General features: G+C 42.1%; 1 protein-coding gene across 2 annotated transcripts in view; it reads left to right on the plus strand.

Annotated features, from left to right (window-relative positions):
• The first annotated feature begins 200 nt into the window (after nt 1–200).
• The window catches only part of PRKN (parkin RBR E3 ubiquitin protein ligase), a 667,734-nt gene continuing 652,307 nt past the window's right edge, over nt 201–15,627 (plus strand). For both annotated transcript variants that reach the window (XM_064158244.1, XM_064158246.1), the window contains exons 1-3: nt 201–284; nt 6,587–6,679; nt 11,988–12,151. In XM_064158244.1, coding sequence (XP_064014314.1) covers nt 6,679; nt 11,988–12,151 — 165 coding nt within the window. In that variant the 5' untranslated portion in view covers nt 201–284; nt 6,587–6,678. The remainder of the gene's footprint in view (nt 285–6,586; nt 6,680–11,987; nt 12,152–15,627) is intronic.

Raw genomic sequence — 15,627 nt, forward strand, 5'->3', positions numbered from 1 at the left:
AGGCTGTGCTGTGCGGGCTGCTCACATGGCCCTGCCAGCAGGGACGCACCTGGGCCAAATAACGTCTTGATTAAGGAGCAGGTGCCTGGGTCCTGCTAGAAGCTTCCTGCCTCGCCCCCGCCCCAAACGTGCGCGATCTTGTGGCCAGTTCGGAGGCTCTCAGAGCTGCCGTGGCTGAAGGGCCCCTGCGCTGCCCTGCTGGGCGCGGTGCGAGCAGGCTGGTGTCATCGAGCAGCCGAGGCCAGGGTCGGGCCGGGAGCGCAGGAGCAGCGCCCCGCGAGGAGGTAAGTGAGGCTGGGTGTGTGGCAAGGGCGCAGCAGCGATCCGCTGCCAGGTCAGTGCGAAGCGGCAGGCAGGGCAGGTCACATCCACGCAAGAAGCCCAGGCAGGAACAGGCTGGTTTGGGCAGGGGCTCTGTGGTGATGTGGCTGAGGCAGAGACGGACAGACCTGGGGAGCGATATGAGGCCCTCGGCTGTGACACAGGAGTCCCTGGAGAAGCCGGGCGGGGCCGGGGCGGGCAGGTCATACCCGCCGGTGCCCGGAGAGTGTCCCTTCAGGCCGTTCTCCACAGCAATCGTTCTCTTAAGTCTCTGCAGACTGCTCTGGCATTGCAGTGTTTTTATCGTTGAGAAGGGAGACCACAGGGAGGAGAAACCATGCTAGAGTTTGGATAACGAAAAGGAAAGCGTGGGGGAAGCAGTGTGAGGTGAGCGGCTGAGGGCGAGCGGCTGGGACGCGACTCCTCCAGAACACTGAAGCTTGGCTTTCTGTGGGTATCAGCAAAACGGGTAAATGGAGAAGGAGCTCACGTGTGCCGTGTAGACTTACAAACTTAAAACCTACACTTTCACTGTAATGAAATACACTTTTGGGTTTTCTGGTGTGGTCTTTTAGCACAAATTAGCATGGGATTGTCAGGGTACTGGGACCCCCGCAAACCGCATGGGTGAAATGGAAGAAACCTGGATGTTTAAAACTAACGTGAGCCTCTACACACCAAAGGGCTGTCCCTGTTTGCTATACCTTTCTTTCAGTGGACCTTCACCTCTCTGTCAGTCCAGCTGGTATTTAGCACAACGTAGGAACAACAAGAAAAATAGGGAACTGCAAATGAGAATAACTGAAAACAGTGGAAGCTCCCTGCTGCAGCTTCACCTTGGCTGTCCCCTTTACTGTCTTAAGGGTCTGTGAGGAGAGGCTGAGGGAGGTGGGAGTATTTAGCCTGGACAAGAGGGGGCTCAGGGGTGATCTTATTACTGTCTACAACTTGTTCTGCTGCTGGTTGGAGATCAGCAACAGAACAAGGGGACACAGTCTCAAGTTGTGCCAGGGGAGGTCTAGGCTGGATGCTAGAAGGAAGTTGTTGGCAGAGAGAGTGATTGGCACCGGAATGGGCGTGGAGTCACTGTCCTTAGAGGTGTTGAAGCCAAGCCTGGCTGAGGCACTTAGTGCCATGGTCTAGTTGATTGTTTAGGGCTGGGTGCTAGGTTGGACTGGATGATCTTGGAGGTCTCTTCCAAGCTGGTTGATTCTGTGGTTCTATTGCATTATTCCTAGTTGAGATTTTCTGACTCTCTTATGATTTACTGACCTCAGAAAGGGATAATTTAAAAGCTGCAGCAGTATATGTTTTATTTTTAAATGTTAGGCTTCTTATTAATGCATAAAGCTGTAGCACATAGCTGGAAATGTGTGGACTTTAAAGACTGTTATCCATATCCAAGCACATTAAAGAACAGTATGCGTCTGTTTCAAATGAAACGTGAATTTAGCTTGATTCTGATTCAAGGAAGTTCATGGCAGTTTTGTGCTGATGTAAGCAGCCAGTAAGTCAGGGCAAAAATAGCTAGGAAAATTGCATTTTAAGAGACTTTTAGAGGAAATGCCAACAATACTGTAGTGGGTGAGCTAGCTGTGCAATCTTACAGCTTTAAAGAGAGTTTGGGTAGAGTAAAACTGAGTGAATTATTCACAAGAAATTATTCACTGGACAATTTTAGCTTGTGTCTTAGATGAAGAAGCATACTTCATATAGGAAAATTAGGTTACTATGAGAATTGCTGAGTTTAAAATTTGCATCAGTGCAATACAGAAGAACAATTGTGTGTTTTGGAGGAAAAAAAGTAATGCTGAGATCAAGTTTTTTGGGTTTGGTTTTTTTGTTGTTTTTCCATTTGCCTCTATTCTTGGTGTGGTGGTTTGGGTGTTACCCTCCCACCCACACTTCAGAAATCACTCAGACTAGACTCAGCTGAGCTGGAAATTGAATGAAGCCTTATATTTCCAGCTTAGCACAATATACAAGCAGGTATTTACAATATATACAGCTATAGACAGAAATAGACAAGTTAAAAAGGTGATACAGAAACACAGCAGCCCTCCCAGAAACCAGAGACCCCAGGAGGGCCTCCCAACCACCTTTCCACCTTCTCCCCACCCCTTTACTTTACCCTAGACTTTGCCTTACATTCAACGTGAGTTTGGAGAATCGTCCAGGGGGGTTAGGAAACAGAAGGATTAGTCACACATATGGCAGGTTAGAGAGAGAGAAGTGCAGCCCGAAGCCAGGGAGCATACTGTGTTATCTGTGTTTGTGTTCTTGTTCTTATCCATCTCAGCAAGCTTGAGAGTGCAGCAGACATCACCACTTTTTCATTTTCACAGCCTATAATTCTTCCCACCAAACTATCCCAGCTAGGCTCAAACTAGCACACTTGGTTTGCATTACTCAGTAGCAAGGAAAAGTTAGGAGGAAGTTGCTAACCTGCCTACTTAGTAGATTTTAGTTAGTGTTACATTGTCTTGAAGTACATCCATGAAAATAAAACCCCAGGGCATCTTCCAAAGATGTTGAGACCAAAAATCTATTTAACCCATGTATTGTCTCCAACAGTGACTGTGACCCCTCTGAGGAAAGACATTAAGGCAAGCGTGGATGGTATTTCTCCCTGCTGTTCTCACAGCTATCTTTAATTCACATGACAGCAGTTTTAAAGTGTGTTTTCCTAAGAATGGGAAAAGTGATGTCTTAGGACCATATCTGTTACTTTATACTGTCTTTACAGAGAGAAATTCTTCTTTATCTCATTTCATGAGTGAAAGTATGTGACTGGAAGGCCTGGCCTTTCAAAGCTCAAAATGTGCACAGGCAGTATTCATTTCCTAGCAGCGTGTATTTTACCCTCCTTTTCGGTAGCATGATGACTGAGCTGTCTATGGAGTAATGCCAGTAACTCCCCTTGAGCTGCAGTTATTCATCCTGCATCTGTCACTTCTTTGGCAGAGTCTTCCAGAAAGCCTGTTGCTAGTAGTGTAAGCAAACATCTGATTTTTGTCTGTTTTGAATATAACTCCTACAAACTTCTTATGATGCTCCCTAAATCTTGCAGTAAAGTGAATGCCCAATACCCACTCGTCCTTTCCATGCTGCTGTATTGCTTTACATAAACATTTGTTTGAATAAACACTGAACATGATTTTTGTTTTAAAAGGAAATAAAACATCAGAAAACCCAATCTTAAAATTTGCATTAGTAATATTTTCTTATGGTGTTCATTTAGTGTTGGTTAGAACTGAAGATGTTTCCATGAGAGAGTTTATTCCTTGCTAATGAGAGAAATAACCTCCACCAAGGATGGGGTTTTATAAGCGTTGTTTATGTTAGGTTACTACATTGCTCTCGATGTGTGACTGAATCATAAAATCAGTTGTTAGCTGAAAGTAATTTACAAATGATGAGAAGCAACCAAATTACTCTAACTTAATGAGTTGCCACTTACTGCCTGTGTAAGCTCTTTTTCTGCTCTAACTGTGAAGTTGGCTTACATTAATGTATATGAATTTTATTTCACAAATACAATGATCAAGGAGGTGTAATGCTACCATAAGAAGTGGTCACTCCTTAAGTCATGTTGCATATGCCTGCAAGTCTGAACCTAGTGCAACATACACAGTGGGGCATTTTGCTGGGAAAACATCTTGCCAATGCATCAATATTTGCAACAGCAACCCACTTATCTCACTGTAGTATTTAAGGGATTGACTTTCAGCCATACAGACCCAAGTGTGTGAAATTGCTATGTGAGACTATGTCACTTCTGTAGATAGCAAAGGTTCTGTAGTTGAATTTCTCTCTTTAGAGAAGAAGGGAGCTGTTGGCAGGCTGCTCAGTGCAAGGACATCAAGACTCAGTCTTGCTATCTCAGCTTGGCTCCAGTTTGTTAGAATTTGGCAACTTTTGATGAAAAGGCATCTGTTTGAGACTTTTCTTGGAAAGAACTGAGGATATTTTTGCTAGCTGACAAAAGAGCTACATAAATTCCTATGGGAATGGTTCTTCTAATGCTGGTGAGATTTTATTTTATCTCACACACACACACATATATATACAGAAACAAAAATCAGGCAAGCCACTTGGCCAGAGTTTTGTCACAGTGATGTACTCCAAAGCAGGATTTGGTGTAGTGGAAGTAGGTTTGAAATTACAATGAAGCTGACTGAACCATCCTGCTCTCCAGTGCTCTTGAGAGCAAAAAGTGTTGAGAAGGTCTCTTATTGTAATGCAGAATCTTGATACACAAATCTGTGAGGAGAAAAAAAATGGAGTGCAGCAAGTTTCAGGCTGATGGAGTTGCTGCTGGAGTCCTTCAAAGAACTTTGCACAACGCTGTTTAACAATACAAGTGAACTTTCAGTAGCATGTGCTGACTGGCTGCTTAATAAAAGCCTGACACAACTCTGAGCTATTCTTTTACAGACCTGACCTCAGCTTGCACAGCTCCCAGACTCATCTTTTTCTTCCCCTTTTTTGTTCCTCTTTTGCTTTATTTTTTTTTTCAAGTCCCTTAACACAATGAGAACCAGGAAATAACAGTAAAAAGTTGTGGAACAAGATTTACTGCCATCATATTATATTGCATTCTGTTAGCTTCTTGCACTACACTTATGCTACAGTTGACTTTCTACAGTATCTTATGCTCATTAAATATAAATATTGATATAATAGGGCAGTATCTTGCCATATGATTAGGGATGCAAGAACCCCAAGCATCTGAAAAATACATCTTAATTTTATTTATTGAAATAGGAAAGATACTTGGAAGAGTTGTCTTTAGCCTATGCCTGCCTTGAGAGATAATGTGCAGTTGTGCCACAATGTAGGGACCTGCAGAACATTTCTGCAATACGCTGGTGGGTCTCTTTGCTCTTCCTTTATTTATCCTTTCTGTACATTTCCCTGTCTTTAGTCTGAACTGCTTGGTTTACTAAATAAATTATTCATCACAGTTTATGAGAAAAAAAATAGTACTGAAAGGGAAAGGATTATACTTTCTAGTGTGAGATAGTCTAAATGTAGTTTTTTGAGCTAAGAGCTGTGTTTTGGAGTTGTGTGCTGAGCCAAAGAGGAACTGATCACCACAGACAGATGCTGTCACAAGGCTGTTTTTCTGAGTCTTAGGAAAATACATTTCAATGCTCTCATCATCTGACTGCAGTAGAGAAAGGGCTTTAAAAAAATGTTGCACTGCCCTTGGGTTAAACTTTGTTATACTTTTTCATCCATGAGAAGAATGGGGAATAAAGTACTTGAAACTGCCATAGTTGTGATGGACACAATATAATTGCTCAACAATGAGAACTTAAAAGCTTAATTATGTACATTGTTTTGCCACAGATCGTTTATTATAGGTTATAGCTTTTGTTTGAAGTGTGAAGCAAGATTATGCAATTTACTACTTGAGGAAGAAAATTAATTGGCTATTTTATGTAGCCAAAACTGAAAAGGAAATTTGTGTTTTGCATGTGGCAATATAAAAACATCTACAAATTTTCTTTGTTTACGGGTTGAGGTTTTTGTGGTTTTTTTTTCCTTGTTTCCTTTTTTTTTCCCCTTGTTTTTTGTTGTGTTTTTTTTTTTTTTTTTCCCCATTCTTGATACGATTCAATTGTTTTGGTTCTCTATATCTGGACTGTGCCTTTATGGTTTTCACAAGCAGGGTCTAAGCTTCACCAACGTGCAATATTTATCCTCTCTGTTCAGAACTGGAAAACCTGTTGAGTTGATGACAATGAGGGTGAAAGCTGTGGCATTTTTTCTATGGCTTGGCAAAAAAAGAAACACTGCTGACTCTCAAGGTCCTGAAAAGTGGCCTGTTAAGATCATGGCAATGCTCTCTGTCCGCTGGCTTTCTTCCAGCATTCGCTTGAAATTCTGCATCTCCTCTCTACACCCATCCCATACATTTGTGTCTGTGTTCATCCAGACTGTATCTGCATTTGCTTAAATTTCCAGTTGAGTTGTCACGTCGTATGTTGAACTGTAAAGAGGCAGAGTTGCTATGCAGGTATACATTTCTTCCAGTATCCCAGTTACGTGTGTAGCAACCTCCAGCACAAGGGAGGGATAGATGGCCAGGAACAGTGCTATCTTAAACTACGAGGCACTTAGTGCCGTGGTCAAGTTGATTGGATGGGGCTGGATGCTAGGTTGGACTGGATGATCTTGGAGGTCTCTTCCAACCTGGTTGATTCTATGATTTTTAATTTATATTCATGGAATTAACAGTATTTGTATGACTTCACAGGGAAGATTTGTTCTTCGTATTGTATACTAAGTGATTGAATTTTGCTGCTGACTCCATTTTGGTAGCGCGATGAGGTCCTATACTTTTTCTCAAGTATGCAATCTTCAGGGTAGCAATACTTTATTTGGGAGCTGGTGTATTTCCATATTGTATTCATGTAAATGAAATGGCTAATTGAATGTGAATTTATTAGTACAAGTCTCTGCAAAAGCGATAGCTTCTTAATTTTATTGCAGTCATCTGAATACAGATCAGCTAAAAGACAAGAAATTGAGTTCCTTGGGAAGTTTTACTCAAAATAGATGTTGAGCTGCCTCTATCATGATACATCAGTGTGTTCTCCTGACCACAACAGCTGCATCTTTATGAGATTTGTGTTGGTGCTTCATTCTGAGAGAGAATCCAAACAGAGAATTCCACTCAACAGGACTGGAAGGATAGGGAAATATGTATTTCCTTGAAGTGCTGCAGAATGAAAATAATGCTTACTGGTACATCTTGTTCAACAAAAAGAACATAAAAAGTTGATGTGTTAAATTATTGATGCATTTGAAATGAGCACTAGTGTCAAAATAGTGAAACTGCCCCACAACTAGGAACCAACATTTTAATTCCTCTCAGTATTTATTATGTGTATGCTACCACATTCTAGTCCACGGTGCATTTTTACTCCTCCTGTTTCCCTAAGTTGCTAGCTTCTGTGAAGACTTGTTATATCCTACTTAGCCAGCTTTAACCTATTTCTGCATTGTAGACCATAAATTCTGTATATCCCATCTCTTCTGTCGTCTTTGCACCTGAATGCATATCGTGTACCCTTGCAACTCTGTGTGCTCTAATACTGTAATATCAATTTCTAGGGTAAAATGTGTCCCTGCCTATGGCAGAGGGTTGGAACTAGATGATCTTTGATGTCCCTTCCAACTGAAACCATTCTGTGATTTTCTTTGCTTTGGTTCTGTTTTTATTCTGTTTACTCTCTATTGTGCCTTCTGCTTCATGAACCTCTCGAGTCCCCCTGGAGGCCAAGCAGTAAACTGACTCCTGCCTCATCAGGGAGGTTGAACTCGATGATCATGTGTAAGCTGCAGCACAGGAGGTTCCGCCTCAACACAAGGGGGGACTTCTTTACTGTAAGGGTCACAGAGCACTGGAACAGGCTCACCAGGGAGGTCGTGGAGCCTTCCCTGGAGCCTTTCAAGGCCTGTCTGGATGTGTTCCTCTGTGATCTGTGCTAGATAGTATTGTCCTGCTCCGGCAGGAGGGTTGGACTTGATGTTATCTTTGGGTCCCTGCCAACCCCTAACACCCTATGATCCTATGGTCTCTGGATGTCCCTTCCAACCTCTAAAGTTCTGTGATTCTGCTCAGTACAAATGCAGTTCCTACCATTATACCCAGAACTGAGAACTTTTCCTTCCACCATGCTTGCAGAAGTGACATGTCAAGGGAGAAAGCCTACAGACTTTGAAGAAGCCAGTTTACACCACTTGAGCCATTATGCCAGACCACAGAATTTCTTGGCGTGTAGATGCATGCTTGAAAACAACATGTATTTTCCGAGAAAACAGGGGAAATATCTCTGGAAACTGTAAAGGGTCTTAATTGTAGATGCTCTCTTGTGTAGCACTGGTTGGGCTTTACAAACAACAGACTAATCCTGCCCAACTCATTAAATGTGAAATCAAAATGATTGCATGAAGATGTGCACCTGAAATAATGATCTACTTCTTTTTGGAAGCCACTTTCACTTCTGCCCCTTTCTCCCATTCAGTACTGTATTTAAAATGTGTGGACTTAAAAGTGAGATTTTAAAGGAATATAGAGATTCAGTGTTAAGGAATGCAGTTTAGACAGACAGATGCCAAGAGAGATTTACAGAAGCTCCCAGGTACCTCTTGATCCCTCTGGGAATCAGATTCGTGGTATTTGCAGAGATTGTCTCTCGGCATGATAGTTTCATATTTTACAACTCAAAGATCTCTTCTGTTCTTTTATGTTAAAAAGAGTTGCTGGATTGAAAACTTTTTAATAGAATAGGTGCATTTAGTGGCAAAATATTTGTGGTTTAGAGCTTTGTAGTAAACAAAGTTTGTCATTCTAGCATTTTTCTGAGTTACCTGATAACTTCAGGTTTGTGAGAGAGTTGTAGTTTTTGCTGTGGAATGCAAAATGTTGCACTCGCCTCTTTCCTGTATTTGCTTGTGGCTACAATTGTGAGAGCAACTTCGCTGCATTTGGCGTGTTGGGAGGAGGAGTCTATAACTGTTGGAAGTAAATAAAACTGAACTTATATGAGGGAAGAGGTGGGGATAATGAATGTGAATTATGCTTGTAGTAAGTGTGTGGGATTTATACTGTCTTGAAAAATTAGTACTGCTTTATATTTAATGTAAATGACACTTGTTTATGGTTCTTTTATGAAGCACTTTCCTTTTACTAACACATTTGACTTGCAGAATCTATGCACTTGCTAACTTTTTTATTTCCAAAGCCAGTAGAATTGCCTTTTGTGAGACTAAAGATGAGGATGATTGCTTATTACTTAAGAACCATAGAATGTTAGAGATTGAAAGGGACCTCTAAAGATCATAGAATCAACCAGTTTGGAAGAGACCTCCAAGTTCAGCCTGTCCCACCTATCACCCAGCCCTATCCAGTCATCTAGACCATGGCACTAAGTGCTTCATTCAGGCTTTCTTCAACACCTCCAGGGACAGTGACTCCACCACCTCCCTGGGCAGCCCATTCCAATGCCAATCACTCTCTCTGCCAACAACTTCCTCCTAACATCCAGCCTAGACCTCCCCCACCACAACTTGAGACTGTGTCCCCTTGTTTTGTTGCTGGTTGCCTGGCAGAAGAGACCAACCCCACCTGGCTACAACCTCCCGTCCGTTAGTTGTAGACAGCAATCCAGTCCAAACCCCTTGCCAAAGCAGGATCACCTAGGGCAGGCCACACAATAATGCATCCAGGTGGGTTTTAAAAGTCTTAATACAACAAGACTCCACAACCTTTCTGGGTAGCTTGTTCCAGCACTCCATCATTCTCACAGTAAGGTTTTTTCATATTGAAGTGGAACTTGCTGTGTTCCACCTTATACCCATTGTTCCTTTTCCCATTACTGGGCACCATCAAAAAGAGATTGTCACAGTGATCTTGACACCTACCCCTCAGACATTAGTAATATCCTCTCAGCCTTCTCTTCTCAATACTAAACAAAGAAATCCTTGGGTGCTACACATGTATGCATTTTATGTGTGTATGTGAGCATAGCTGTATAAAATAGTATGTGTATATGCGCACAGAGCTTAGCACTGATTTAACTATATATATTGCTACTTGCCTGGATAGTGTTAAAGTTGAATCTTATCAGTGTTCTTAGGAAGATAGGAAATGCTCAGTTCCCATTAGCTGCAAGTATTTTTTTGTTGTTGTATAAATCACCCTTTACCTACAAATCACAATAAAATAAAATTCTTCTATGGAGCCTGTGTACTTTATGGTCACTTCTAAACACCTACAAATAGACTGTGTCCAGCTCTGGTGTCCTCAACAGAAAAAAGATGGGGACCTGATGGAGTGGGTCAAGAGGAGGGCGATGAAAATGATCTGGAACTTCTCTCCTATGATGGCAGGCTGAGTGAGCTGGAGTTGTTCAGCCTGGAGAAGAGAAGCTCTAGGGAGACCTAATAGTGCCTGAATGGAGCTTACAAAAAGACTGTAAAGGGACTGTTTGCAAAGACCTGTAATGATAGGATAAGGGGCAATGATTAGAGTAGATTTAGGTTGGATCTTAGGAGGAACTTCCTTACCATGAAGGTAGTGAGGCAGTGGAACAGGTTTCCCAGGTGGGTCATTGAGGCCCCATCATGGTCAGGCTCAACAGGGCACTGGGAAACCTGATCTAATGGAGCATCTCACTGCAGTGAGATTGGACTGGATGACCTTTGGAGGTCCCTTCAAACCCAAACCATGCTATGATTCTGTGTTCAAAACCAGTAATGAGATGATACTACAGGAGCCTGGGTTTACACGTTGCAGGGCATTTTAGTACATTAAGAGGGTATTTTCATGTGCAAAACCTGGTGTTGTGCTAAATTTTATTGGTGGTTGCTTAAAGATTACCCAAATCTGAATTAAAGATGTGAAATTGCAAACATTTATAGTATTGATTGCTCAGGAAATCAATGGCAGCATTCTCAGCCATATTCAAATGCTACTAAAGCATCTGAGCACTTTGGAGTGGTGTTTGAGATAGAAAATGGTGATTTTCTTTTACAAAGTAGTTATTTCTTTAAACTATGTGAGTACTTTTGGACTTCTGCCTCTGTCAGTCCTCAAAAATACAAAGGAGGAACATCTTCAGCTAAAATACTGCACTAGAATTGAGTAGTAAGAAGTCTGGTGGTTGCAATCAATACCCAAGCAGTTTAGGTGACAAGTACCCACTATCTAATTGATATAAATGACTTAATGTTTTATATTGAGTTTTGCTAATTCCTTTGCTTCCTGCCTATGGAGCTATTGAAGTGGTCCACTGGGACATGCCTACTATTCATACAATCTCCATGACTGATATGGATGTAAATGAGGGTTTTTCCTGATTCATAGTTCTTGTAGTCATTCCTTTGGCCACAGTCTCGATGAGTGCATTCAGACTTCTTATGAAAACCAGCTCTGCCAGCTGAATGGCAGGAGCTTACGAGCAGACTTCTTCAGATGTAAAAAACAGTTGCTGCAGCTCTAAAAACGATATGACTGGTGCAGTAGTGATTTTCTGCACTGAAGCTGGGTGCCAGCAGGAGTTATGTACTGCAGATATTTTGGTGAACTCTGAAAAGACCACGCTCTGATTTAACACTTCCAAACACTTGTGCTAGTGTGCATCTGTCTTTCTGTCATGGTCTTTTGTAGAATTGTATCTGTGGGAAACCAGTTTATGTGACAGTGCTATAATGTGTAACTAGGATTTTTTCCCCCCTTATGTTTTTAATATATTTTGTGTTAAGGCATACCCTGGTTTCCTGCATTTATGTGTTGTATGCATTGTAGAAGAGCACAAGGAACACAAAAAGCACTCCTGTGCCTACAACAGTTAGGACTGAACTGAAACTCTTGTGCTAGTTAGCCACTACTTAGACAGATGCCTAGCTGGGTTTCTTTTGAGACTGACTATTTTCTGTAATTTCTAGCACTACTGAGGGAAAACACATCAATTTTATTGGTCACTGAATACTCTGTGATGGGCTTTGAAATGGTACACTGCTGTATTAATAATTTGTCTCTGCACATAGTAGATGCTTTCTGAAATTGAAGAGTAAATCTCTTGCAGTCACTTTAGTACAAACATGTCATTAGAAATGCTTGCTTTAATAGGTGTTGTGTTTTTGTTCAGTGTTTGTCAGGTTTAACTCCAGCCATGGATTCCCAGTGGAGGTTGATTCGGATGCCAGCATCCTCCAGCTGAAGGAGGTGGTTGCCCAGCGACAGGGAGTTCCAGCTGACCAGCTGCGGGTGATTTTTGCAGGGCGAGAGCTCAGCAGCGACTTGACTCTGCAGGTATGTCTCCCTTGGCAGCTTCACTTCTGGATTGCTGCCAGCTGCACTGCCTCTGACTAATGCTGCCAATCTGATGTTCATGCCTGAGATCTAATAGAAAAAATAGTGCCTGGGGATTCCTTGAACTTTACTCCACACTGCTTCATTAATTCTGACCTTCTTAATTATGCATTAAAACAGCAAGCAGGAAGGATAGAGAAAGAGTGGATACGAGAGAGAGAGCACGAGAGAGAACTGTGCCTAGTGAATAAATGTTTACTGACTACAGAAGCAAGCCATGCACAATTTCTGTGTCTGTTGAATTTCTATCTTACTTATTCCATTTGAATCTTAATGAAGAAGGATGTGGATAAATTGCTCTAAATCAGACCACACAGTCATCACATTTTACAGAATTTGTAACCCAATTGTGACCCCTGGAGGATAGCTGCATGGCTGCTGCTGCTCCATGTGCTGCTGCATGCACACCCAAGTGAATGCAGTGCTGGTGATACGGTTTGAGGTCAGAAAGCCCACAGAAGTGTACTCCAACCCACTGAACTCATAAATGCAGGGAGCACGGAAGAGGGATTGTAAGTAGATATCTGAATTTCAGCTCCTGAAGATTAGCTGTTTTTTTCAGTAAATGCAGAGGGGTGTTCATCTGAGGTGAGCAGCTCTAAGCACGGAAAGACAGGTTCAATATTCTCTTCCTTGTTGTGTTTGCCACCATTGCCAGTGCTGCTGCAGTTGCTTTAGAAAGATTTCTGTTTCTACTGTGTGTTCACTCAGGTAGCCAGGGCATTTGGGGAACCTGAGGGAACTCTGCCTTTCAGCAGAGTGCAGGTACTGATTTAAGAAACAGCTGCACTTCTACAGTGCAGCAAAGAGCTGCAGGTGCAATCTGTAGTAGTGTAGGTGATTGCACAGAAGATCCTTCAGAGGCAGAACTATTTCAGTTTAAGAAATAACTAGCAATAGTACAACAAACATGAAACTCAGTTGACCTGGAAAGAGGTTCTTGTGGCCAATTATATTCCTTGCCCACTAGATGGACTCTGGAAGATCCTTGCTGCTTAAGGCAGAGGCTTGGATTTAATTAGAGAATTTACAGAGTTCTCTTAAAGAGGCTTTAAGTATTTACTCACAACAATTATCTGTGGACTCCTGGGACTAACTACAGTTTCCAGACAGGATTCTGTCGGTGTCATCTAAACTGCTGAGGCTTCTGATCTTTCCAGGCTCTTAAGTGGGGGGGCTGGGAGAGAAGCAAATGATCTCTGACCTGATAGCGGTCCCTTTTGGATGATCTGTGTCCCTTCCAGGACTCCCAGTCTTGGCAGAGGACTTGCAGGAAGGATGTCCTGCAGATGTGCAGTCCTGGCACAATGTCATGCTGGCTAAGCAAGCCTATCGCGTGAAGGCAGTTACAGCCAAACTCGCGGTAGTTGGAGGTGAGCAAACCCAGAATTTCAGGGCTTCTTATTACACAGCAGAACTAGCTTATGGCTTGGCAGAGCATGGCAGGAGCAATGAGGCAGAGTGGCAAGGCAGAATCGCTGCCAGAAGCAGAGAGCGCACTAAGGCAGAGGCAATGGCAGCAGCATGTTGTCTTTTTTCTGCTCATCTCAATTTATCAATGTAGCCCAGGACTAATGTGTCTTTGGCCACAGATCAGCCAATCAGAACGGCAGTTTTCCAAGCTTAACCATATTAGGTGAAGTCAAGGCTTACTTTTGCCTTTTAGGGCAGAACACAAAGCAGTGTATAAACATGTGCGGGTACCCTGTAACCAAGTTTGGACACACATGGAGGCACCAGCCCCTTTTGTGTTCCTTTCCCACTGTTGCTTCAAGACAAGCCAGGACATGTTTAGGCCTAATTTGGCCTTCTATGACAGATACTATCTGCTGGCTTTTGTGTTGCATTTGTAAGTTCAGAGTTAACATCACATGTAAACAAGTTTGCTATCTCTTGTTTTCTGGATTTGCATGCAGAGTAAGTAAAACACAAGTATATACTTAGCTGAGGCTTCTAACTTAGTTTATGGTAATACAGAATTTCTATTAAGACCATTTTGTCAATCTATTTTTCTTAAATTACTGTTGAAATTATTTGCCTAAGATACTGTGAGAGAATCTAGAGGTCAGGAGGGAGAACTGATAGTATTAGAGATAATGAGATTATAGAACATGTGGGAAAAGCTGCAATAATTGCAGGGGTATGGGGCAGAAATGCCACAGAATAGCAAACTTCATTGGCTCACAGAGCAACTGGATTTGTCTTGACAACTACTTATGGCCCAAAAATCTAAAATGGGCAAACATTACAAATGAGTATAAGAAAGGAAGTACCAAGTTGAGATCTTTTAAGTAATTTGATATCAACAAAAACAGCAAAAAAATGTAGGAAGGATAAACATGAAGTGCGTGGACACATTTAATTTGGTACCTCAGAAAAGTGTTTTGTACTTGATAAAGAGAGGAAAATTAGACACTGATTCAGCTGTGCACAAAGGAGTTCAGTGTCTGAGACACAGTGATTTGCCATGGGAGTGGGCTGCCCAGGAAGTGGAGTCACTGTCCCTGGAGGTGCTCAAGAAAAGCCTCGATGAGGCACCTAGTGTCATGGTCTGGTTGATTGGATAGGATTGGGTGCTAGGTTGGACTGGATGATCTTGGAGGTCTCTTCCAGCCTGGTTGATTCTATGAACTAGTGACTAAAAGGCAAATTCTGAGTTAGAGCCAGAGTAAGAGAAGACTGCTAATGATGGGATGAAGAATGAAACCTGTAAATTCAGATGTCATAAGAAGCAATGAAAGCAATAAGATGCTTCCTTAAAGCACAGCAAATAGCATGACTGTGGGGGTGCTGTTCTAAGAATGATAAACATCCGCAATCCTTGTGGATCACAGCACACATTGGAATGAATAGAAGTAATTAATTAATGCATACTTAAAATATGACCTCTTTCAGAAGGGTGTCCTAAGTGTATGAGAACAGTGGTAGGACCTTCTTGCAGCAGTCTTACAGTTCTGTTCTTTCACCTTTATCAGAGTTACCAGAGGAGGTAGCTGTGTATCAGGAACACTGAACTGTTGTAACAGGGGATGACTGTCTTCAAGAATGGCAAACTTCAGTTAAAAAGCCTTCTGGAAGCAAAACATGTATTTTTTTTATACTGAATTTTGCTCAATGCAAGCAATTTGCATTTTACTACTTGCAATAGAAGTAGTATTGCTGTTTCTTGGAGAAGTCAGAACTCCCTTGTGTGAGGTAACTTTCTGGAGAGAGTTTGTAAAAGATATTCCCAGCCTTGCAGAGCTTACAGTGTAAATGAGTAAGACAGGTGGTGTGGTGGAAATGAGTAGCCTGGCTTGTTCACAAACAAGGATGGAATTAAGCCTTCTGTTTACTAATCTAGTATAATTTCTTTTGACAATGTTGCCTCTATGAGGTAAATGTAAACAATGCAGTTGTCTGAAGCAGAAGAAGTC

The sequence above is a fragment of the Pogoniulus pusillus genome, chromosome 18 (assembly GCF_015220805.1).
Source record: "Pogoniulus pusillus isolate bPogPus1 chromosome 18, bPogPus1.pri, whole genome shotgun sequence".
Taxonomy (NCBI): Eukaryota; Metazoa; Chordata; class Aves; order Piciformes; family Lybiidae; genus Pogoniulus; species Pogoniulus pusillus.